Source organism: Lolium rigidum, chromosome 3, assembly GCF_022539505.1.
Source record: "Lolium rigidum isolate FL_2022 chromosome 3, APGP_CSIRO_Lrig_0.1, whole genome shotgun sequence".
Classification (NCBI taxonomy): domain Eukaryota; kingdom Viridiplantae; phylum Streptophyta; class Magnoliopsida; order Poales; family Poaceae; genus Lolium; species Lolium rigidum.
The window spans coordinates 379143467-379170922 of NC_061510.1; the positions used below are offsets into that span (position 1 = coordinate 379143467).

General features: G+C 43.8%; 1 protein-coding gene and 1 pseudogene across 1 annotated transcript; one reads left to right on the forward strand and one right to left on the reverse strand.

Annotated features, from left to right (window-relative positions):
* Positions 1 to 807: 807 nt before the first annotated feature.
* Positions 808 to 6166, forward strand: LOC124704382 (upstream activation factor subunit spp27-like). The gene is made up of 6 exons (XM_047236638.1): positions 808 to 1258; positions 2762 to 2864; positions 2972 to 3143; positions 3849 to 3920; positions 4000 to 4169; positions 5855 to 6166. The coding sequence occupies exons 1-6, from the start codon at positions 897 to 899 to the stop codon at positions 5975 to 5977; spliced, it is 1002 nt and encodes a 333-aa protein (XP_047092594.1). The 5' UTR covers positions 808 to 896; the 3' UTR covers positions 5978 to 6166.
* A 14914-nt stretch (positions 6167 to 21080) lies between these two features.
* The window catches only part of LOC124697511, a 6912-nt pseudogene continuing 536 nt past the window's right edge, over positions 21081 to 27456 (reverse strand).

A 27456-nucleotide genomic window follows, 5' to 3' on the forward strand; every position in this document is an offset into this window, starting at 1 on the left:
TCTAATGGTATCAGGTAGCAAAACAGTTCAAGTGGCCGAGATAGGCCATGCTACGTTAGAATGCGACTTGCTGTGAAGAAAAAAAATAATGGAAGAAGATGAATGCTGACACATGGGACTTCATTGTCAGTCACTGAGAGAACCTGGTTAGAATTGTTGATTTCAAGTGTAACAAACAACTCCAGGGTTTAATTTAGATCGAGATTCACAAGTTCAGGGTCTAAAATAGAATATTTTTCCATGCTAAAGATGTCATGTGTGACTCAACAACTTTTTTCTAGATACAGATGTATCTAGACTAAAATACATTTTGATATGGCTTAAACGGAGATAGTAGAAAACAAATTGTAAACCTAAATACTCCCTCCATTCATAAAATGATGTCTTAGATTTATCTAATTTTAGATTTATCTATACACTAAATAGTGTCTACATATATCTGAATGTACATAAATCTAAGACATCATTTTATGGATAGAGGTAGCAGTACGTCCATAGTATTACCACTTTCCACATCAACATTTTGTATAGTGTATAGATACATCTGAATCTAGAGAAATCTAAGACATCATTTTATGGACAGAGGTAGCAGTAAATCCATAGTAGTACCACTTTCCACATCAACATTTTGTTCTGACGTCCACTTGAGCAGCAACAACGACCGTCACACTATAATGTCATCACCACGGCAGAAAGAAGGAAAAGAAAGCAGACAAGGCCTCTGGAAAAACGTGACGGAGGGGTGTATCTGGGCCAGAGCACCCCTAGAGCAAAAAAAACCCACATTTGAGCCCAAGCAAAACCGAAACCAAAGCGAAGCAGCGAGGCCCCTCCTCGGCTCTCCTCCATCCCACCGGCGTGCCACGCCCACGCTCTCCCAGACCGACCAGGCGGCGATGGTGTCGGACTCGGAGCTGGTGGAGCGGCTGCGGGAGGTGCTTCGGGAGTCGGACCTCACCACCACCACCACCGGCGCCCTGCGCCGCCGCCTCGAGGAGGACTTCGGGGTCGACCTCTCCGACAAGAAGACCTTCTTCCGGGAGCAGGTCGACCTCCTGCTCGCCGAGTTCGCCGACAAGGCCGAGCGGGAGGATGCGGATGGGGCTGCACCCGCAGCGGGGGAGGAGGATCCGGAGGAGGTGATACCGGAGGCCGAGGGAGAAGAGGGTAGTGGCGGGGAGGCGGCAGAGGAGGGGGAGGAAGAGGAGGAAGAAGAGGAGGAGGAGGAGGAAGAAGGCGGCCGGAAGAAGAAGCGGCGGTGAGGGGCTTTCGCTCTCTGTCTTATCTCTCCGCATTTGCTACCTCGTTTAGGGTTCATTGGGTGCCTTGTATTTGTCGATCTGTCTGGGTGTGTGCCAGCACTGTGCACTCGCACGTCTCCCAATAGTAGCAAAGATTCATGAACATTCTTGGAGGGCTCCGGGGTTGCAGTCTCCTTCCTCTGTTTAGGCTTTTACCACTATAAAGCTGCTAGTATCTCACTGGAAAAACAAACAATGTCTGGTTTATGGACCAATTGGTTGGCAAGGTTTTGTTTGGATTGGGTATTGCTTTTCGATTTGATCTGACAAGATTCGTTTGGTCTGTTTTTTTAGCCTGATTTGCATAGGTGTCTGTTGACCAATACCGTGCTTAGCTTGTCGTGGTTTCCTGAATCGTCTTGGTGGTTTCTCCTCTTCTTGGGGTGGTTGATGTTTGCTAGGTTCCTTATGTGCGGCTTACATTTTCTGGTTGTTATGTGCATAGAACACTTGGTGGCTGCATTTGTTTAATGTTGGTCGTCTGCGGTTGCATCATGTAGTTTGGTCTAATGCATAGATTTGCTAGAGGCTGATGTATCGGTGAGTCTTGGAGGGTCATTTGCTGCAACTTTCTGGTGATGATAATGCAATTGTTTTTTCCACCTTTCATACATTTTGATGTTTCACGCACGTGATATTGTAATGCTTATCTTTGTTAAAATTAAGTAAATATTCTACTCTTTTTAGTTGCTTGGATAATACCCCCAAATAAGTATTGAAACGATGCACTTATGCTCACCAGGGTTGCACTTAAACTATTTAGGGACATTCAAATGGGTTAGTATTTTTCTGGTTGCATTTTCTGTGTGCGCGCTGGGCGTGTGTTGGTGCATACACCACCGGTGTACATCTGAACATATGGAGAAGCAACATCCATTTATACTCCATGGTGTACAGCAACACAATTAGCCGACAATTGGCGTTTCAGCTAGAATGTGCCTATTTGTTCTATATTGGTACTCTTTTGATCAATTCGGTGGTGGATAATCCACTTATATTTGTGTAGGTCTGGTAGGGCTGCTGCTGTTTTACATTTTGGGGTTCTGATGTATCTTTTACTTCCTTATTATTGGTGATATTTCTCTTTATACTAGTTAGCATTATTAGTGCTCAAGTTGTGAATTTCTTATTTCACTTCTCTGAATATATTTTAAAGGTGAAAATTAGCTACTTAAGATGTTTGAGTTATAACCAGTCAGTCCGGTCCCTCTAAACACATGGTTTTACTGTACAATTAATTGAAGTTCACACTCAAGTTCAGTAGTTCAGTAGTCAGTTAGTCACAATTGGTGAATCCAATGGTTATTCAGATTAGGACGGAATATTGTGGACAACTCAAGATTCACAATCTGTTACAAATTTGCATGACTTCTCTTGTTGATAATATTTTGGACTTCTAAATTGCCATACCATTCCCATAGTCTTGTTCTTTAAAAAAAAGAATTTTATTGATGTCATAGGTTGGCTGATGGCAAGAAAAAGGCTGGTGGCTTCACTAAATTATGCAGCATTTCCCCAGCACTTCAAGAGTTTGTAGGTGCCTCTGAGTTAGCCAGGACAGAGGTAACCTCAGTTTCTTATTGTTGTCACTTCTAAGTCTCATATCAGATGTATGATAGAGTAGTCGATCATTCAATATTTATTGACTTATTTCATGACGCGCTTCCCAGGTTGTCAAGAAGATTTGGGCATATATCAAACAACATAATTTGCAAGACCCAAGCAATAGGAGGAAGATTCTGTGCGATGAAGCATTGAAGAAGATATTTAATGTCGATTCAATCGATATGTTCCAAATGAATAAAGCTTTGACCAAGCATATCTGGCCATTGAATTCTGAGGGTCTCTCTCTCCCCTCTCTCTCTCTCGGCAAGACATACACACATGTGTACAGTGAACATGAGGAATTAGTCTATTACTATAAGGGATACACGGCATCCATTTTATTTTCCATCGCATCATAGAATACTCGTGCTTGCCTGCTAAAAGAAAGATATGCATGCTAACTCAATCTAAAACATACTGTTTGCAAGTAGGTATTTAAATTTAACTCCATTAAGTTGATTTTTGATGTTCACTTATGTGTTGCACTAACAGAATGCTTTCATCACTGCTGACAGTACTAGAACATAATATTGTGTATCATGCTATAGCAAAATTGTTTTGCCCTCCTAGCGTGGATCCCAGCTAACAGAGTTGCATGCTGTGATAGGGGGAAGAAAAACTGCTGTTTATTGTGGTATAAGTATGACCCAGTGTATACGAATGTATCTGTTGATAGTTATATGATCATAAATGTATAACCTTACTCGGCCTATGTTTGTTTGGAACTTGTTACAGGGACTAAATGTTGGCTGATTTATTTAATCATCTTGTGCTTATTACCTACGTTAGGACCTTTGCCATCTAACATGTCTACAAGATTAAATGATGTAGCGGTTCCATGTGTCATAATTAGACTCCTTCACTCATTGATATGGATACATCTAAATTATCGCTGCCCACCTAACCTAGCTCCGAAGTTCTAATTTTCTGTGTTTTTTTTAGGTCCTGTCTCACCTAAGAGATCGGAACCCAAAGAACCCAAAGAGAAGCCTCAAAAGAGAGACAGAAATGAAGGTTAGAAAATAATTACTTAACTTTCTACAGCGTGAGTTTTTGTTCTTGTAAGGCTGTTGATATAATGTCCATTTTTCAGGAAACAAGAAAAAAGGTGGATCCTCTGGGTCTGGGTCTACATCTGGCCTTCTTGCGCCCGTTCAACTTTCGGAAGATTTAGCAAGATTTATCGGCACCGGTGAGAGTATGTTATCACGATCCGATGTTGTGAAGAGAATGTGGGATTATATAAAAGCGAATAACTTGCAGGTAAATGTTCTATTCCTGGATGCCACATTAATGCTTGTGATAATATCAATTTGAACTGCTCAGCGGTTTAGCTACTTGTTGATAGAACGGCACATTTGATTTTGCATGTAGGAAATTTTGCAGCTGTGTGGTAAGGCCTATGTAGTTATTGTTGTCTTGTGGTTTTTATTTGCACTGACTTCAGTTTAAGGTCATCTAGCCTGTATCTTTTGGATACATCATGCATGGATTACGAGTCGATATGGGGTAGCGACTCATAGACTAGTTGTGACTAGTCGACACGAGTTCAGCAATAGGTACTAGAAAATACCATAGTATATAATTACTGATAGTTGAGAGTTGTGGGAGGATCCTGGGAGCAGCAGCAGACAGTGGAGGAGCATACCAGCAAGAGAGGCAGCCATCAGCAGAGGAGCAGACTAGCAGCAGCCAGCGGAGGGAGGAGTAGACCAGCACCCACATCAACCAGTGTAGGAGCCTCGGAGCAGCAGCAACAGGTGGAGGAGAAGATCAGGAACCAGAAGGGACAGGTGGCGGTGCCATGAGCTTGCAGCGGCGGCGGCCAGTAGGATCGTGGCGGGGCCGACCAAGGGAGAGGTCTAGGTCGGCAGGAGTGAGGATTCATTTTGGGTTTCATGGGGGGGAACTGGGCAGCTCGATCTTGGCAATATTGGAAAAAAAGAGAGGTGGGGTCATTTTGAGTCATTTGACTGAAAAAACTGGACTAGCCGAGGTTAGTCGTGACTAGTTGAATGAGTCACTCGAGTGAGTCAGAATCGAGACATTGAGTCCACTTCGCAGCTGCGACTCATCGACTAGTTGTGGACTAGTCGAGCGACTCGAAATACATGACGTCATGGCCAAACGGTGCTCGGGCATATGAATAGAGAAATAATGTTACCAAATGGATGTCTTATTACCCTGCAAACAACTACTAAGTTATACATAAGCACATGATGTCTTATTCCCCTAGTCCTGAGCAAGTATCTGGATCTCCTACGGTTACCGCACTACCATCCGCCCACATAGATTCTACTTTATTCTTATTCGCAAGGCAATGCTTACAGACAATCTTACAGATTACCATGTTTACCTGATACTGAGATCTGTGGTATTATTTGGTTAACTTTATATCTGCAGTGCTATCCTGCATCCTCAGGCCTAATAAGTAACTACACGTCTTATTATTGTACAATGCGGATACTTGGGATGTATGACATGTCTAGACCTACATAAATCTTGCCCTTTATAATCTGTTGTGAGCTTTTGCTTCTTTTTCAAACAGCCATTGAAAATCACGAGAATCATGTAGTTCTTGGGTACTGTTTTGGTATTACTATAGATGTGAGGACTAACTCTTCATTTAAGCATGCACACTTTCAATCAGTAACACATGTAATCAATCATTATTATAGTATGGCGTAATGTGCATTTTTTATCACCTCGTTTTATCAATTTCAAAGTCCTAGACTAAAAATTTCTGTAGGTGAAATATTTTGACAAAATGGAGACATTGATTAAGATGGACCATATTGGATCTGTATTTTTTTTTTCGAAAACTCAGGCATGCCTTTTCAAATGCATCCATTAAATCTTCAGAAGAGATGATTTGATTTTGAATACTACGATTATAGCAAATCTGCTACGTAAAACTTAGCTGCTTTCATCCTTTGTTGGTGTTGAAGGATCCTTCTGACCGGAGGAAAATAATCTGCGACGAGAAGCTGAAGGACCTATTCCAAGTTGACACATTCACCGGGTTCACGGTTTCGAAGCTGCTCAATCCCCACTTCACAAAGGCAACGTAGGGACCTGCACTGTACCAGGCCGGTCTGCAGAACCCATAAGGACGGGTGATTTTGTTGTCTTCTGCAGAATGTGTAACCGTGTTGTAACATTTAGGAGCTGCCAGAGAAAATGTGGAACTTTAACTTGTGTGAATTGTGTGGGGGCGTGGACTTTCCTCCCACTATCAATAGTAGGGTCTTTTAATGTCTGCCGAGAATTTTGCATCCCTGGGTTTGCGCTCTTCAAGAAAATGTTCTTTTCGACCAAAGAAGCATGGCTCTCGGTCTGTGTTGCTGTACGACTTTTTGTGCGTTCTTACTGAAGCTATGGGTCCTCCATGCCATGCTTCGGGATGGTGATAAGATTGGTTGTTTCCTCAGGTGAATTCTCCCTCGTGGTGACAAAAAATCTCAGAAGCTGCGACTTGTTGCTCCTGCTTTCGTACAGAATCTTTCACCTCTTCATGTCCTAATCTGGATGATTTTCAGCAGGAATGTATCTAGTAGAGTACTACTTTTTATATATCTCTGTACTGTTCTCTTCTACCTGCAACACTGGGATCTTTCGATCTTTCGTTTTGGCTTTGTGCCTGAGCTTCACGCGCGATCAGAATCTGTGAGATTCGTGTGAGACGCACGACCATAATAATTCTGGCAGCGAATCCATGAATGTCAGCAGCTAGACTGTTCTGAAACGCGATTCAGCCGCTAGATTGTGGCAGCGTCGATTCTGGTTCAACCACTAGCTTTCTGGCACTGTCGCTCGGTTGGTGACTGCTGATGCAGAGATCCGTTTGTGTGTTTGCCGCCAGCGGGGTCCTGATAGTAGAGCCCGTATGATTCCTAGCCATAATTGGTTGGTGGCTGCTGATGTAGAGATCCGTCTGTGTGTGAAGCGGGGCGGGGTCCTGAGCCATAATTGCAAAGATACCTCATGGGAAGACCGTATCTACTACCTCCGATTCAAGGAATAAGGCGTCCTCGTTTTACGTGCTTTTCGTTTGACTAAGTATTACTTCAAATATATAAAGATTATTTGTATAAAATTAACATCATTAGAAAGTGTTTTTCAATACGAATCCAACGATACTAATTACATATAATATAACCAAGATTTTGTTGCTCAATTTTTATGGTCAAAGTTCGTCTTGGAATACGCGTGCGCCTTATTCCTTGGGACGGAGGTAGTATTTCATAGAAGAAAGGCTAAAAGGCTGATAAACAACATGTTTATGACATAGTGAAACGCAACTCCACGCTACCTCAGAAAAAAAACAGCACACACATATTACGGAACTACTTGCGGCAACTTCACTTATCCACTGGCGCGAGAACGCCTCTAAACAGCCCGGCCGCTCGCCACAGCTCAGCCTTGTCGGAGATCTTCGAAATCGCCACAACCTTGGAGGGTGCCACGCCCTCGAAGACCACATCATTCCGATAACACCATAGATACCAGCAGATGACGGTCACACCTGTCCAAAAGTCGCGGTCTGCTCCCGGGCCTCCAGGCTTCTCTTGCAACCAGCGGACAAGCCTGGTGTCTGGTTGCGGCATCCAATGTAGCTTGCCCCACTAACGCAGACAGGTTGCCCAGACCTCGCGTGCTAGCACGCAGCGCATCAGAAGGTGATCCAAAGACTCACCAACCTAATCACAGAATGGGCACGCCGCCGGGTGAGGTAGGCCATGCCTGCTTAGTCTGTCGGTTGTCCAACATCTGTTCCTTGCCGCAAGCCAAAGAAACACCCTGCAGTTTGGCGGAACTCTCGAACGCCATATCTGCAATGCACTAGCCATTTCCACCCTAGCGTCAAACATCACTCGATAACACGAATGCGCGGAGTAGGAGTAGTCCTTCTCCCAGCCCCAGTGAAAGGCATCCTCCACACGCTCAGAAAAAGCAATATCTACCAGACGGTCTACCACCTCGAACAACTCCCTAATCCCAGGCGCACCTAAATCCGGAGGAAGGTTGTTCGGCCAACCCCCAGGCAGGCCCTCACGGACCCTGTGCTGCCTGACAGCGCGCTTCGGGACTGCCGCAGTTAGGTTTGGTGCTATGTCACCTAACCGCCCCTCAGGGAGCCATCGGTCCGTCTAAAAGAAGGTGGACGCCCCGTCCCCAGTACAGAGTAGGTCGCCCCTTCGAAAATTTGCCTCACCATTTGGGACACTTGATTGTTAAGCTCCTTCCATGGCTTGGAGTCATCAACTCGCTGAAGCCACAACCATTTGGTCCTTAGTGATACGTTCATCATCGTGAGGTTAGGGATGCCAAGACCCCCCCCCCCCCAATTCTTTGGGGGCGCAGACTTTGTTCCACGCCAGTAAGCAGTGACCACCCTTCACATCCTTCCGGCCTTTCCAGAGGAACCCTCTTATGATCTTCTCAATTGCCAATAAGGTCTTGTTCGGGATGCCGACGGACGTCATGGCAAAGATGGGAATCGCAGAGACCGTCGCACGAACTAGCTCGAGTCGTCCTCCCCTGTCCAACAGTGAGGCCTTCCATCCTCGCAATTTGTTGGCCACACTGTCCATGAGATATTGGAGTTGCGTCGCACTCGGCTTCCTCAGCGTCAGGGGCAGCCCAAGGTACCGGAGGGGGAAAGGCACCACATGGCACCTTAACTCATGGGCAACCAGTGCCTCGTCAGCGCCCGTACATCGGATGAGGTTTACCGATCACTTGTCCATGTTGGTGCATAGGCCTGAAGCTACACCAAAGTCCTCAACGATCGCGGAGAAGACCTTGAAGTTAAGCATAGTGGGATGTAGGAAAGCCACAACATCGTCCACATAAATAGAGGTGCGGTGGCGCAGTCCACTTGACGCCGGGGGTGAGCAATCCCTCGCCAGATGCCTTCCTTCGCAATCATCAAATGCAGGATCTCCATGATTAAGATGAAGAGCTGCGGGGATAGTGGGTCCCCTTGCCTCAGTCCACGCCTATTGGCAATCCTCCTAGCCAAAATTTGTCAAGCCAAAATTTAGCAGCCATAGTTTATTTGGCATGTGTTTGTTTTTTTTGGCACACTTTGGCACTTTATTGCATGTATATGATTCATTTGCCATAGACTCCTTCAATATTTTTATTTGTGGATAGGCATACTTTTACTCGGCAAATTGTGGCTAGGAAACAAATAGGTCCCGTAGAATATCCTCCTGCCACTTGAAGTTGTGCCATGACTCGATTGCGAACAACCTGAACCAACCATGGTTCCTCTTCTCCGGGAGAAAAGGCTGTTGGAGTTCGTCATGTTGGGGCGCCATAAACCTGAACATGACACCGGTTGTCCACAGACGACAAAGTTTTTGGATGTGAAAATGGCAAAATGCTGGGAATGAGAGGAGCGGATGGGGTGGATCAGACAGTGGCAAGTGGCGGCGACGTCGCGGTCTGACTCGCCGTCACCGCCACCGCGGCGAGAGCAGCGCGTAAACATCGCCGAAGATTTGGGGGCTGCAGGTCGCAACCTGACGGAGCCGCGCGTGAAACCCGTGAATCATATTATGCGCAGGCGAAAAGAAGAAAAAGATCTGGCGGTGCTGTGTGACCCGTGCTTGCGTCCCTGTCGCGCGGATGGCCTCCGATTCGCTCCATCCATCGCGCTTAACCTTTAGCCAGGGGGGCAGCCATGGCCTCAAAGTGTTTTCAGGTTCTCAAAGGTTTCTGCCCCACTAATCAGCTCGCAGCGAAGCTGGGTATCTTCATACTTTTCTTTTCTTTTCATAATGAAGTTGGAGATGGGAACAGTAACCAAATTTGTTGATCTCTTCCCGGAGCGAGAGTGTCAATGGGCACGATTCATGTCGGTTTATTTCTTTCGGCGACTTTGCACCTGCTAGTGCAAGAGGAGGGAGAAATATCTGATCTTGGGACCAGACAGGAAGGGAGCGAGGTCAAACCCAACGTCTTTAGGCGGATCGATAAGGATAAACCGCATGCAGGTCCTCGATGGGTGCGTTGCCGCGTTGGTGTGCGCCATGAAGATTTGATGGCCCCTGCACAAGTCAAAGCCTTCCGATCCTTTTGACATTTAAAAAGGAAGAAGAAAATGACTTCGAACCAGCAACTGCCCAAGCAAAGACTTTACGATCTCACTCTCATCGTGCATCATTGCATTGCACTTTGCACCACGACCACGAGCAAGCTAAGATCGATTACTCATATTGGAGAGTAATATATGTAGTAATACAAACAACATGCAATGCCAACACTGGAGTAAGCATTTTAATGATATGACATATTATTAATTGAGGAAAAAAAGGATAATGATAACTAGCTATGTTACTATGATATCACATATTTCAAGGAAAAAATGAGTCTACAAAATTATAAATATGGTATTCTATGCAGCGGCGGGCCTAGGATTTGAAGCCCGGGTATTCAAAAAATCAAAGCCTATTTTTTTACACTTTAAGTCTTTATTTTTTACCGGGACTTCACATTTAGGCTAATGGTATCGAAGGAGGGATTGGCTTTGTTGGGACAGGGAGATAGAGATGATGTGAGCTAGCTTTTATCTTTGGTTGAATGTTTGAATAGAATGTAGTTTTTCATAGACTACATCCATATAAATGCTTTTAGGCAAAAATAAAGGGTATTCAACCGAATACCCTTGACTTGAGCTAGGCCCGTCCCTGATTCTATGTTATTACACCTATGATACTACCCATTATGGAGGGTTTTTTTCGACTTAAGGAGCAAAGCTCCCGATTTCATTTCACTGGAATGAAACCAGAAATAACAAACCGAATTCATCATCCATTATGGAGATAATAATACAGAGTAGTTAAATGTGCATTTTACTACCCGATGTTACTTTTCATTATGAGTAGTCTAAGACTACTATCATAGTGGGGAATAACATATGTTGTAACATCAACTAGATCGATGCAATGCCAACTAAATATTTTAATGACATGACATATCATTAACTGAGAAAAGAGGAAATAGTGATAACTATCTAAGTTACCATCGCATCGCACATTTCAAGAAAGAATGACTCTACATAATATATAATAGATGTGGCATTCTATGTTAATATACATGTGATACTATACCCACTATGGAGGTGGTAACATGGAGTAGTAAAATATACATGTTACTACCCTATGTTATTTTCCACTATGACTAGCCCAAGGCCTTTCACAATGGAAAGTTCGTAACACAATATTATAGGCAAAATAATTATGTGGCACCATAATCAATTAGAAAACATAGTGTTGTTGTATCTTAGTCATAGCTAAAAAGAGTGGCTAGCCCAATCATATTCCGACATATCACCAAAATCATTAAATCACAGAGTCAACCTTTAAGATATAATGCATTGAAACTATTGTCTTTTAACATATATCATTTATCTATAATAACGACGTAAGATACAATACATTCTGAAAGGCTTAAGGCTTACTAAGCATCTAGGTGCAGTAGCTGCATGCTCTCTTTGCTTGCAATTGGTCTCTTCTCCGAGCTGGTGGTACCAATCCATGGGGTCGAAGGAAAGTTCAGGTCAAACGTTTGTTTATGTTGAAGTGACACACTAGTATATCACACGAAAATAGTAAGTCTATCTAAGTAAGTACCTAGAATAGTTCTGGCCTTTGGGGTACCGGAATGGAGGAGTAGTACCAAGCAGCATGCTGCCCATTTGCTGTAAACGAAGTACTACTAGTAGTGGTGATTAAAATTTGTCGTGACAGTAGTAATATACTTGTCAATCTCGCTCGTATTTGTACAGGAACAACGTGTACGCCTTCTGCACCTAGAATAATCCATGGACGTACTCTGTCAAAGGATCCGAGTAGTAGAATATGTTATCGGGTCCTGGTCCTTATCTTTCCACATTTGCTGTCGAATCTCGCGGATATGTTCTCCGAGATTCCGATGGGAGTAACATATTGCCACTGTCCTCAAACCCAGAAGAGAACCGCCCAGAAGAACCTCGCGTTGAATCCACCCCAATTCGAGAATCCAGGTCAGAGGCGAAGCTCTCTGCGTCTGATCGTCGAGCCCAACCACTAGAAAATGGGTGGAAAAATTCGCTGATTCCTCTCCCTCTCTCGGATACCGGTGCGGCGGTCGCTGGGATCAAGCTGTCAACCAGAACACGTCGAGTTCAGATTAGGAACGGCCATGGCCATGGCCATGTTGGCATTTTGTTCCTGTGGGATTCCATTGGCTTCTCGCGGCGACAAAGGGCCGTTTGACGGGCACACCATCGGTTCAAGCCTTTCAGGTAGGATCGAGAGCGCAAGTTCGCCTTCGCAACCTCCGTATGGGGGGTCGGACAGGACCGCCATTGATCCGGCCTCCCGTGCATCTGAATCGCAACGGGATATTCCCAGTGGCTCACCTAAATATGTTCAGGAAAATATATACACAGAGCATCCTTCCTCTGAATAATTGCAAATGGGGACAGGTAGCGATCACGCAAAAGAGAGGCACCGGATGCTGTTCGTCAGGTGATGCAAACTGGAGAGGGCCGAACAGCGCTTGGTGGCCAATCGGGGAATCCCATTCAGCACTATAGTGCCAACTTTTGGGTTGGGGTCTGCTGGTTCCGGTCCTGACCTGTTCTATCCTATATCATGTGCGTTCCTTGTTTGAGGTGGTGGAGTGGAAAATATAGGAGATTCCTCAGCCCGCGTACGTCCGTAGTGCTCACCTTTTGTTTTCCAGCTTTAGAATCCGACGTTGTAGATAAGGTAAATATTTGGGGTATCATGCTTATTTTATCAACTGGATTCTATCCTGCCGGAGATTGGACCGTTAATTGGTTAGGTTTGCTCATTTTCGCTAGGAAAGGCTTGTTGCAAGATTTGGTAGAAATTAAGATAAGATATTTTCTCTATTGTACTAGATGCTAGTATCTCTTAGTTGCATACTTACTACTATTTGAATTCTTTTTTGCGGATATGAGTATGCAACTAGATTTATAGAGTAATATTGAGTATATATAAACCATACTAGACTAGTATCATTATTGATACATACAAGATGGCATGCCATTTCAACATAAAGCCAATCATGCCAAGCCTAATTGGCATGAGAGTGAGTAATGTTGTTTTTTCATCGTTATGAGACCATTAAACATCCGTTCCTCAAATACAAATTCGCTCGTGCAACATGGTCTATCATTCCGGTCGAGTCAAATTTGTATCAACCGCGTAGTGCCGTTAATTTGTTGTAAATTTTAAAGGCATATCCTTATTGGAGCAACAAACCTATGTTAGGCTTTGTGGGATTACAGAAATGATGTTCCGTGAAAAAAGATTCCAGCTACACTATTCACTCGTGCATGCTTAATTTCGCGTCGAACTTGGTCCCATCTCAAACAACCATAGCACACAAAGCTTTTTGTGGTGGCATCTATTCAAGTGGAGCAGACGACCATGGACTATTTTACCGAGCATGCATGGCACCACAGTCTTCTGTCGAACCACCTATACCTTTTGGTTGTTTCTTGTTTTGTCGCACAAATAAGGGTTTTGTTCAAACATTTTACTTCTCGATGTTATGACTTGTGTGCATCTTGTTATGTATATTCAGGGTGCAAACTCTTTTGTGGATGTCACATTGTCGCGTTAATGTTACTAAAAGTTCTATTCATAGAAAAAAAATGACATATTTTTATTACTATCTATGGATGATGCTAGGACTATGAAAAGACCACCGATACAACTTGCATACTCGGAGCATGTGCACAATATAAAAAAGAGAGTGCTAAAGGAGTCATTCAGAAGTGAGTGAAGCGGAAAAAGCCCGTTTTTGCATTCAAGAATGGACATTACATTGGGATTGTCAGATTTGTTATATTGAAATAATCCTCAACTCAACACAATTAGTGAATTCAAATTATAGTCACTTGCAGATTTCTTCAAATTGTTGTAGTGTAGTAAGGCCTGTCTAATTGGTCGGCTCGGTACTGGTTGCAACAGTGTAGGGAGAAATATTGCAACTCATCCTAGCAAACCGAAAAACAGGTAATATATATTGAAATAATTTTAGCGTACTTTTGAGATCCGTATAATTTGGTTCACGGAACAAAACACAAAACTTTTCCATGCATGTTTTCCAAATCAATTTTAGACAAGACAAGTTCAACATGTATATAAACACAACATAATTCATCAAAATTTGTTGTTATCTCAATAAATAAGTGTGGAGCAGCACACGTTAGCACAAGCATGAACAAATGGGTATCAAATCGCTAATGTGCAATGTAAATATGCTCAAAAGGGAATATTTACGGTGATTACGATAACCGTGAAAAGTCCGCTCTTTTCCTCGTAGTTTTAGAAGATACTCGGTCTGTTTCATATTTCTCCGGATATAAGTTTTTGATCAAAGTTAAATTTTGCGAAGTTTGACAAATTGTATAGAAAAAGTATAAATATCTACAAAATAAAATCAATGTTTTAATACCATATGCGTTTGGTACTGTATATATTGATAATTTATCATACATAATTGGACAAACAATGCAAAGCTTGATTTAACTATTTTAATATGCAAATTAATATGAAATGGAGGTAGTAAACAAATTCACAACGGTTCCTCACATTCTATATACCCTTTCAAGCACCGTTAAAATAACGCTGATGGTATTGTTGCTAGCTTCGAGACTGCTCCTGGTCATATCTCAGACATGTGATACATTATCTCCGTCCGGTTGGAAAAATCATGTTATACGGTTTGGATAGTTAAGCGACCGGAGCACGGCACGACATGATTACCTGTTTCTTTAGCCACCCTAGCACGAGACCTGGAAGGGGACATCGACATTTATCCATAACCAGACAATAAAATGGGGGTAGTAGGAGATAAGCTAAGGATGATATGACAAGATCAGGTTGTCCGGTCATATACCAATCGTGCCGAACTTGTCCACCAGATAAAGCATCATGCTAGTTGACGTGCGTTCGATGCCGTATCTCAAACAGTGAAAAACAGAGGCAGGAAACAAAAGTTCGTTTGGTGATAGGAAATTGTCATCCGGCTAAGCCGTAGTGGACCAGAGAATGAATCGGGGAGTTTAGAGTAAAGTTGAATATATCCTTCTATCATTCACGTTATATACAGTTGGGCAATAGTAAAGATTGTATGCAGCATCCAATGTACTTGTACTCAGTGAATTCTTACATCGTTACATTTAGAATTCGCGTGTACTATGATAATAGTTACGTTCATAATTGCATAAATCGGCACAAGAAACAGAAAATGTGAGTAATAACAATGTAAAAACTAAAAATAACAAACAAGTAGATTTATGTATTTTACATTATGTCAACAAAGAATACATCAAATCCGCGGAGTGATGGTTTGGCTCTCAGATGCATATGCTCCATTTATTTTAAAATGCATCTTAAATATATTTTAAAATATTAAAAAATTCAAACCAAAATTTTACGTGTACATCTTCAGATGCTACATAGATGCTACGTGCGCACAAAGCTTTTCCATGAAAAATCGACTTATCAACGTAAAAAAGATAAATTTTGGTGCTAAAAATATGCTTTTTGTGCGACATGTTTTGTCTTTTACACCGACCATAAAAAATACGTATCACGCTAACGAGTCCTTAGGATTCACACCATGGTGCCTCTTCACGTGTCTCCTTTTGACCTACTTCTTCACAGAGATGTCAAATTCACCACATTTTATTTCACTAGTGTTGTTGGGATAATTTTGTGGTTCACAATGGTTTTTTCTCCATCAATCCTAAGGGTCTCTTTGTTTGGGCTGACTATGGCTGTCTGTGCTGCTGTGCAGGGAAAGCTGATGTGCAGGAAAAGCTGTTGTTTTGAGTTTCAGCCTTTGTAAAGTTGGCTGGCTGTCTAGCTGTGAGCTGAGGAATTGTCAAAAATACCCGAGAGTCATGAGACCCTGTCTTATTGCTGATTTACGTTTAAATAACATATCGATTCAATAAAAATATATGTGATTCAATAAAAATATATGTGAATGTAGCTCTAGCCATAATAAAATACATGTCCATCACAAGTCACGTAAGTGAGACTCTCCATGAAAGAACGAGATACCGCCTGGGGGGGGGGGGGGGGGTTGAATAGGCTTTTAAAAACTCTAACGGTGTAAGAATACGGAATTAAACCAATGTTTATATTGAGACTCCTCCCAGAATATTTTTAGATGATTTTAGAGAGGGAGCCTCCCAACATCAAGAAACGATAAAGACGTCCAAACTCGAAAACGCAATACAAGATGCATGCGGATTCCGTTTTCGATGAATTTAGGCTTGTTGAAAAGCTAGCAACAAGCTCAAGAACATCACATAGAGAAACACCAAAAATAAATAGGGATATGCAAATTATGCAAATGATTGAGCTCCCTAAGACGATGTGATCTAGTTACCCAACTGGAAAGCTCCTCTTGATAGTGCGGCTATCTATCCTATAACCCGGTCTCCTAACAACCACCTTGAGATCGGTAAAAGGAAAATCTAACAAGGCCATAGCTTTGCCTTGCGCCACCCGCTTGGTTTTGATGACAACACTTCAAGTTCCATCAAACCGGAGAGCATTACTTGATCATTGTTGTTTCGTGAAGACTCATGATTTGCTCCCCCATACGCCATTATGGGACAGCTTCATTAAGCACATCTTCATATGCCCATTATCACTAAATGGACGGCAAGCTTCAAGCATGTGATCCTCTTGAGATGCTGAAGTTGAACTTGCCCAACTCAACCTTGATGACGCTCACCACTTGATGTCATCCTCTCATGGGCTATACGAGATCTCACTTTTGATGCATGCCCATGGAAACATACCTAACCCACATAGACAACACAAGAGCACATATATGATGGGTTAGTTCATAAAGCATAATTGACAAGACTTACCATACCACATGACTTCACGTGGCATATTCTTTATGCTTCATGTATTGACCAAACTTGAATCTATTCTTCACTCTTTGTATTGGTCAACCTTGTATCTTCTCATGCTCTATCATACTATCTTGAGGTGTATAAAGAACTCTTCATTTTTTTGCATGCTCTAAATCTAAGTCAACAATGGCTCAACTTATGAGACTATCATGACATCGATTTAGAGCCAGATCTTGAATTCTTCACTTGGAAACAAGCACTCAAGATATTTATCATTCATTGCTTTAACACATAAGCTAGAGCATGGCTAATATTGAGTTCCACATAAGAACTCTATCTTCATTTCTTCTTCTTGATCATATCACATATATGTCTTCATATCGATGATCTCGATGCCAATACTCAAGATATATCTTTATCTTCATGGCATCCATACTTGAATCCAACACATGGACTACAAGTAGTACCTATGGAATATTCCTTCATATAAACTCAATGAAAATATTAGTCCATAGGGGTTGTCATTAATTACCAAAACCACACATAGGGGCAATGTACCCTTAAAATCTCCCATTTTGGTAATTGATAACAACCACAATAAGATGGTTTGTATAATGAATATTAGAAACACGTATGCAACTTATCCGAGAATAAGTTGTATACAAGAGGTTGTATTTGATATGGTCAAGTAACACGAAGCTACTAGCACATATCAAAACCAGCTCTACTCGCACAACTACAACTAATACAAGGGATGTGAGTAGAACCAACATATATAGAGCAAACTCCCCCACAATATATGCACGTGTGATGAACGTGAATTCATTGCATACATTTTCAAGATTAACCTTCGGGACAGTTTTCACTATACATATACAACCATGCAAGACATTTAAATATGTAATGCATGAGAGGTACAACACTTAAGCACAAACCAAACTTAAGTATAAATCATTTCCCTTAAACCCTCAATGAAAATATTAATCCATAGGGGTTGTCATTAATTAGCAAAACCACACATAGGGGCAATGTACCCTTACGCTCCAAAATAAACATATATTATTATCTAGCTAGCACAAATGATTCTAGGTTGCTCTAGCATTGAACGACTGGCTGTGGCTGGCTCACCAGGTGGAGATCCAGCGGCGGAGCAGGCGGTCGCCGACGGGATGGGTCGGAACGGCTGGCGGCGAGGGTGAGGCGCTGGGTGGCGATGTGGGGGTGGAGACTTGCGGGCGAAGAACCCTAGCGCTCTATGCAGCCCGGGAGAAAAAAAGAAAGAATGCGAGTCGGGGAGAGAAAAGAAAGTCCGCCGAGCAGTTTCCTTTTTTCCCCTCCCACCACCTCAGTCTTGTGGTGGCAGTTTTTGCTTAATTCCCGTTCTCCAAATGGGCATTCGTGTGTGGCCGTTTCAGGAGCTAGCGTAAAAGCTCGGGAAGCACCTCCCAGGGGTGCTTTTTCAATTGTGTGGGAAGGAGATGTGCTTTGGGAAAAGCCAACAACAAAGCCAAGCTCTTCGTTTCGTTTCCCCTGCTTTTTTCTATGGAAAACACCCAAAAGCTGAAACAAAGAAGCCCTAAGTTAGCTTCAGGCTTCCGCTTACGAGGTCTCCCTGCTTCTTTTGAGCTTAACATGATTAGGTTGCACTTCATTGGTGATAGTTTCCCCTAGCATGCTGTTCTTGGTGGATAAATTATCGATGACATTCTTTCCCCATCCACTGATAGATTGAAATTGATGAAATTTCATGGCACCCCGTAGACCGATAGAAACACATAAGGTGAGAGCAAGCTATCACTAAATCTTGCAGGTCACCTCCTTGGGCAAGACACATAGCCAACAACTTAACATAATGAAGAAGGCTTTCTGGACTGGAACTTTTTAGCATCTTAGCCTTGTTAACTATAGCGCAAGTAACTCTAGCCTTGAGCCCACAATTATCAACCATATAAGACATGCCATTGTCAGAGAAGTCTTCTGGGAGGCAAGAGCAACTCATCACTGACAATATCCACCTTGCGAGTTCTTGAATAGCATGATCAACTACAATGGTGATGGCTTCAGAGTTGCCTTGTTTCTCCATTTGCAAACAGTTTGGCATGAAAGGCTCCATCTGGGATTCATCACACCACACGAAAGAATAGTCACCGAAAAATGCTACCAAGTGGGTTCCCTTCTTCTGATGCTTGGTGCCAGCTCAGATGCATGTGAAGGGTCAAATATTTCACCAGGCCACCAAGGACGACCTTCCAACCGAGCCTGGACAAGATTAGAAACTCTAAAACCACATTTATAATCATGAAAAGGGAGATGGAATCTAGCACGCTGTCCATCTTCGCTACCACCTGGAAATTCATAAGTACACATATAGTCAGCGATGTCATGCAAGTAAAAAAAGGAAAGGAAGTGAATATCAACATGCAGTACATCACATTGTACAGAGTTGAGGGCAGAGTATGCTTACCGGCTTCTCCATGTTGAGGAGGTGTCGGAGAATCCGAATTTTCCACCGTCTCGACAGCAATTGTATAGGTAGGTCAAAACGTCATATGGTCGTACTAAACATGCATTTGATCTGGCACTTACACAAGACGAAAACTGCGGACTGAAGATTCAGAATAAGCCAAATTTGCTAGCAACACTGAAAAGCCCTTTCGGCATCAATATATTTCTTGAAGACAACTTTTACAGTCTTTGGGTTACTATGCAGTCTTTGGGTTACTATGCATTCCAGTCTCGATTTCTTTTAGTGGTCCACACTGACTGAAAATCCTAATAAGATTCATTTCTGAAGGAAGATCAGTTGACCCGCCAGAGCTCAAAACAAGTGCAGCGGGCTTTGCCTCGTGGACGATCTTCTCATCGACGTGGAAAATTGATGTTTTTACCACCCGTATCTTTTTGTTACGACCCAACGTTTCAGGTTGAGTATTCAGTACAAAGAAAGAAAGATCTGACGAGGACACACATACCCACCATGTTGGTCTCCGCCTACATATCAGTATTGGTCCGCCACTTTATCCTTTGAAGCTAGGAGTCGGGTTATCATGTAAACTCAGTCCCGGCCAGTAGGCATCCTACATATGGTCAGTTGTTTCTACCTTAGGAGTCCTAGATAAGAGCATCTCTAACAGAGCCCGTAAATCCCGCCAGAACTGAATTTTTCCGGCGGATTTACGGGTTCGGGCCGAAAGTGGCGCAGAACAGCACGCGAATCGGTGGGCCGGCCCGTATCGGGAGTTCGGGGGCCCGAGAAACTGGACCGTCGACCCGTATATATACAGGCCGCAGAGGGGAGTTGCGTTCCAAAACCCTACTCCCTCCGCCGCCAAAGCCCCCTCCGCCGCGCGCACGGTTGGAATTCCGGCGAGCAATCGCGGAGCCACCGCCGCCGCTTCTCCTCTCTTTCCACCACCACCGCGACCGCATGGCCGGGGCGAACAGCGGAGGCAGGGGACGCGGGCGGATTGGCGGGAGAAACTCTCCGCCGCGCCCCCGTCTTCCAGTCGGAGGCCGAGCGGCGCAAATGCAACCGCAGCGAAGGCGCTCGGAAGCGGAGCGCGCGGCGTTGGACCAACTGGGGTCTGACGTCGCCGGGAAAGCTCGCGCGCTATGCAAATAGCGGTGAGGGGTCGTCCTCGGCCGCGTCCGGCCGTGCGCTGTGGCGGCCCGCCTCCGACAGCAGCAACGACGACGACGACGAGGAGGAGGAGGAGGAGGTGCCTCCGGTGCGCACCCTCCAGCTGCAGTCCGGGGCCTTCGTCCTCAACGACGAGGAGGAGGCGACGACGGTGCAGCAGGTGTCCGTCATCTTTGCCGCCGAGGCGCGCGCGCGCTTCCGATGCGAGGAAGCGGAAGCCGTCCGTGCCGTGTGGGAGTACGAGGCCGCGCAGAAGAAGGCGGCCGTCCGCCGCGTGAAGCAGGAGGTCGTCGACCTCGACTCCGAGTAGGCCGCCGATGGCGTAGTCTGCCGCGGCGCGTATAGTAGCTCGCCGCCGGCGAAATTAGTTAGTTTTGGAGGTGGTTGCCGACGACCACCTCAAATGCAATGTATCTATCGACCGTAGCAACCCGAACTATGCTAAATATGTTTGAATTTCAGTTCTACTGCTTGTTTGCGATGATCACTTTGCCGGTAATTTTTGAAATCGACGTTTTTCGGTTCCGAATACGGGTGCTGTTCTGCGCCACACTAAAAATCGCTCGCTTTTGGTTTTTCGGGAGACTGAACTGAGTTTTTTCGGTTCGGAAGAATAAGGGCTCTGCTAGAGATGCTCTAAGCTACATCCATTCATTGGAGCTACCACGGTTGAACAGAGATTTGCTAACGAGTCCTTGCGGTTCACACCACGGTGCCTCTTCATGCGTCTCCTTTTGACCGACTTCTTCAGAGAGATGGCAAATTCACCACACTCCATTTCACTAGTGTTGTTGGGATAATTCTGCTGCTTCACAATGGGTTTTTAAATTAGTTCAGGCTTTTCGCTTACGATGTATCCCTTGCCTCTTTCGGGATTAATATGGTTATGTTGCACTTCATTGGTGACAGTTCCCGAGCATGCTGTTCTTGGTGGATAACCTTTATATGACATTCTCTCCCAATCCACGGGGAGATTGAAATGATGCAATTTCAGCGCACCCCTTAGACTGATATAAAAACACAAGCTGAGAGCAAGCTATCACTAAATCTTGGCCAGGGGAGTGAGCCAACGACTTATCATAATGAAGAAGGCTTTCTAGACTGAAACTTTTTTAGCATATCAACCTTGTTAACCGTAGAGCAAGTAACTCTAGTCTTGAGCCCATAATTCTCAACCATATAAGGCATGCCATCATCAAAGAAGTCTTCTAGGAGACGAGAGCAACTTGTCGCTGAAAATATCCGCCTTGAGAGTTCTTGAAGAGCGTGGTTGACTGCAATGTTGGAGGCATCAAAGTTGCCCCTCTTTCTCCATCTGTGGACAATTTGGGATTAAAAGGTTCCAACCGGGATTCGTCACACCACACGAAAGAACTTCACCGAAAAATGCTACTAGGCGGTTGCCCTTCTTTTGATGCTTCAATGCCATCTCAGATGCATGTGAAGGGTCAAACATTTCACCACGCCACCAAGGACGACCTTCCAACCGAGCCTAGACAAGATCAGAAACTCGGAAACCATCTTTATAAACACTACTAGGAGGGAGATGGAATCTAGCACGCCATCTGACATAGGCATCCCCAATGGGCCTGCCGAAGATAGTACCCGGGGTTTACTGAAGGCCCACTGATGGCGTGTATTTCACACGTTCGTTGGGCAACCCCAAGAGGAAGGTATGATGCGCACAGCAGCAAGTTTTCCCTCAGAAAGAAACCAAGGTTTATCGAACCAGGAGGAGCCAAGAAGCACGTTGAAGGTTGATGGCGGCGGGATGTAGTGCGGCGCAACACCGGAGATTCCGGCGCCAACGTGGAACCTGCACAACACAACCAAAGTACTTTGCCCCAACGAAACGAGTGAGGTTGTCAATCTCACCGGCTTGCTGTAACAAAGGATTAACCGTATTGTGTGGAAGATGATTGTTTGCGAGAGAAAACAGTAAAAACAAGTATTGCAACAGATTTGTATTTCAGTATTAAAGAATGGACCGGGGTCCACGGTTCACTAGAGGTGTCTCTCCCATAAGATAAAAGCATGTTGGGTGAACAAATTACAGTCGGGCAATTGACAAATAGAGAGGGCATAACAATGCACATACATGGCATGATAAGTATAGTGAGATTTAATTGGGCATTACGACAAAGTACATAGACCGCCATCCAATCGCATCTATGCCTAAAAAGTCCACCTTCGGGTTATCGTCCGAACCCCTTCCAGTATTAAGTTGCAAAGCAACAGACAATTGGATTAAGTATGATGCGTAATGTAATCAACAACTACATCCTCGGACATAGCGCCAATGTTTTATCCCTAGTGGCAACAGCACAACACAACCTTAGAACTTTCTGTCACTGTCCCGGTGTCAATGCAGGCATGAACCCACTATCGAGCATAAATACTCCCTCTTGGAGTTAAGAGCAAAAACTTGGCCGAGCCTCTACTAGTAACGGAGAGCATGCAAGATCATAAACAACACATATGTAATAACTTGATAATTAACATAACATGGTATTCTCTATCCATCGGATCCCGACAAACACAACATAGAGTATTACGGATAGATGATCTTGATCATGTTAGGCAGCTCACAAGATCCAACAATGAAGCACAATGAGGAGAAGACAACCATCTAGCTACTGCTATGGACCCATAGTCCGGGGGTGAACTACTCACTCATCACTCCGGAGGCGACCATGGCGGTGTGTAGTCCTCCGGGAGATGAATCCCTCTCCCGGCAGGGTGCCGGAGGAGATCTCCGAGAATCCCCCGAGATGGGATCGGCGGCGGCGGCGTCTCGGTAAGGTTTTCCGTATCGTGGTTTTTCGCCTCGGGGGTTTCGCGACGGAGGCTTTAAGTAGGCGGAAGGGCGAGTCGGGGCCGACGAGGGGCCCACACCACAGGGCGGCGCGGGCCCCCTGGCCGCGCCGCCATGTGGTTTGGCCACCTCGTGGCCCCACTTCGTATGCTCTTCGGTCTTCTCGGAAGGTTCGTGGCAAAATAGGCCCCTGGGTCTTTGTTTCGTCCAATTCCGAGAATATTTCGTTACTAGGATTTACGAAACCAAAAACAGCGGAAAACGAGAAGCGGCACTTCGGCATCTTGTTAATAGGTTAGTTCCGAAAAATGCACGAATATGACATAAAGTATGCATAAAACATGTAGGTATCATCAATAATATGGTATAGAACATAAGAAATTATCGATACGTCGGAGACGTATCAAGCATCCCCAAGCTTAGTTCGCTCGTCCCGAGCAGGTAAAAACGATAACAAAGATAATTTCGAAGTGATATGCCATCATAACCTTGATCATACTATTTGTAAACATATGTAATGAATGCAGCGATCAAAACAATGGTAATGACATGAGTAAACAAATGAATCATAAAGCAAAGACTTTTCATGAATAGTACTTCAAGACAAGTATTAATAAGTCTTGCATAAGAGTTAACTCATAAAGCAATAAATCAAAGTAAAGGTATTGAAGCAACACAAAGGAAGATTAAGTTTCAGCGGTTGCTTTCAACTTGTAACATGTATATCTCATGGATAATTGTCAACATAGAGTAATATAACAAGTACAATATGCAAGTATGTAGGAATCAATGCACAGTTCACACAAGTGTTTGCTTCTTGAGGTGGAGAGAGATAGGTGAACTGACTCAACATAAAAGTAAAAAGAATGGTCCTTCAAAGAGGAAAGCATCGATTGCTATATTTGTGCTAGAGCTTTTATCTTGAAAACATGAAACAATTTTGTCAACGGTAGTAATAAAGCATATGAGTTATGTAAATTATATCTTACAAGTTGCAAGCCTCATGCATAGTATACTAATAGTGCCCGCACCTTGTCCTAATTAGCTTGGACTACCGGATCTTTGCAATGCACATGTTTTAACCAAGTGTCACAATGGGGTACCTCCATGCCGCTCTGTACAAAGGTCTAAGGAGAAAGCTCGCATTTTGGATTTCTCGCTTTTGATTATTCTAAACTTAGACATCCATACCGGGACAACATGGACAACGAGATAATGGACTCCTCTTTAATGCATAAGCATGTGGCAACAATTATAATTCTCATATGAGATTGAGGATATGTGTCCAAAACTGAAACTTCCACCATGGATCATGGCTTAAGTTAGCGGCCCAATGTTCTTCTCTAACAATATGCATGCTCCAACCATAAAGGTGGTAGATCTCTCTTACTTCGGACAAGACGGACATGCATAGCAACTCACATGATATTCAACAAAGAATAGTTGATGGCGTCCCCGAAACATGGTTATCGCACAACAAGCAACTTAATAAGAGATAAAGTGCATAAGTACATATTCAATACCACAATAGTTTTTAAGCTATTTGTCCCATGAGCTATATATTGCAAAGGTGAATGATGGAATTTTAAAGGTAGCACTCAAGCAATTTACTTTGGAATGGCGGATAAATACCATGTAGTAGGTAGGTATGGTGGACACAATTGGCATAGTGGTTGGCTCAAGTATTTTGGATGCATGAGAAGTATTCCCTCTCGATACAAGGTTTAGGCTAGCAAGGTTATTTGAAACAAACACAAGGATGAACGGTACAGCAAAACTCACATAAAAGACATATTGTAAACATTATAAGACTCCATACCGTCTTCCTTGTTGTTCAAAACTCAATACTAGATATTATCTAGACTCTAGAGAAACCAAATATGCAAACCAAATTAGCAAGCTCTAAGTATTTCTTCATTAATGGGTGCAAAGTATATGATGCAAGAGCTTAAACATGAGCACAACAATTGCCAAGTATCAAATTATCCAAGACATTTTAGAGTTACTACATGTAGCATTTTCCAATTCCAACCATATAACAATTTAACGAAGAAGAAACTTCGCCATGAATACTATGAGTAGAGCCTAAGGACATATTTGTCCATATGCTACAGCGGAGCGTGTCTCTCTCCCATAAAGTGAATGCTAGGATCCATTTTATTCAAACAAAACAAAAAACAAAAACAAACCGACGCTCCAAGCAAAGTACATAAGATGTGACGGAATAAAAATATAGTTTCGGGGAGGAACCTGATAATATTATCGATGAAGAAGGGGATGCCTTGGGCATCCCCAAGCTAGACGCTTGAGTCTTCTTAAAATATGCAGGGGTGAACCACGGGGCATCCCCAAGCTTAGAGCTTTCACTCTTCTTGATCATATTGCATCATACTCCTCTCTTGATCCTTGAAAACTTCCTCCACACCAAACTCGAAACAACTCATTAGAGGGTTAGTGCATAACAAAAATTCACATGTTCAGAGGTGACACAATCATTCTTAACACTTCTGGACATTGCATAAAGCTACTGGACATTAATGGATCAAAGAAATTCATCCAACATAGCAAAAGAGGCAATGTGAAATAAAAGACAGAATCTGTCAAAAGCAGAACAGTCCGTAAAGATGGATTTTATTAGGCCACCAGACTTGCTCAAATGAAAATGCTCAAATTGAATGAAAGTTGCGTACATATCTGAGGATCATGCACGTAAATTGGCTTAATTTTCTGAGCTACCTACAGGGAGGTAGACCCAGATTCGTGACAGCAAAGAAATCTGCAGACTCGCGTAGTAATCCAAATCTAGTACTTACTTTACTATCAAAGACTTTACTTGGTGATCGAGGGAATACCTCGGCAATGCCTACGTATTGTAGACTAGGGTTTTCGGGAAGAGCGACGATGGAGATTCCAGGGGACGAGATTAGGCACACGACGTACCCAGCTCCAGGGTCCCCTCGGTGGAGGATCCCTACGTCGCTGCTAGCAATCCAGTGATATGATCATAGATGTGTTTACGGGGTGCCGCCGTAGGCGGAGCTATATTGTCTATCTATTGTCCCCTCTATCTCTAGTGCCCTTGGCTAGCTTTATATATGCAACCAGCCTAGGGTTTTACAAGAGTCCTAGTCGACTACTTCTTCGGGTTGCCTTGTTGGGCCTTCTCCATATTTGGTCTTCTCCATATTGGGCCGAGCCAGTATACTAATAATGGGTATGCTGAAGGGTATGCCCATGTCGATAGCCCAGGTTTCTAGGGAAGTCGAAGACTTGCGTAGAAACCCAAGCATAACCATCTCCGAAGTTGAAGAAAAATATAAGACAAGGTCCATGTCGCAGATCATGTGTTGCGTGAGATGATGTCGACGATTCTTAAAATTATTTTTCTATCGTGAGTGCGGCAGCGCCATCGATGGGAGTAGCCCCGAGTCCATGGGCAAGTGCTTTGCACTTGGGCATGGAACTCAAGTTATACTACTCGATGAAGAACTTAACTATATTTACTGGAGGACTTGATGAAATCCATGGGCTCCCGATGGGAGTAGGCTCCACTCGAGTCGTAGAATCGAGTTGAGTCTACAAACCTTGATTGTCATAAATGATGTCGAAGTTATTTTTCTATCGGGTGCGCGACCGAGCGCTCCCGGTGGGAGTAGCCCCAGAGGCTACGGCCAAGTGTTTGCACTTGGGTGTAGGCTCAACTTGCTTGTAATTGACTCCATAATTTTTCCTCTTTCTTATCGGGAGGGTGAACAATACTCTCGATAAGAAGTAGCCCCCGAGCCTATGAGCGGTGCTTGCACCTGAGGCATAGGCTCAAGTTGTACTACTCGATAAAGAACTTGACTATATTTGCAGGTGCAGCCCCTCTTTTTATCGACTCCTGGCCGTTGCTATTTTTATTTGACATCCATATCTATATTGTACGGGGGATAATGGTAATTGGGGCTAGTTCATCTGATCGGATCAGGTACTAGTTAACTGCTCTAGTGGCAATCCGCAAAAACCTACTTCAAGATCACGTCCCCGGACATGATCCCGGGATGCTCGGTGTAAGCCCGACGAGGTGCCGCTAAGGTCTTACCATTCTATGCGAGTCCCGAGTCATATTTATGGGTACCCTAACGCGTCCGGTTAGGATTTTTCTTCGTATCTGTTGATACGGATAAAAATAGCGAGCGAGTGT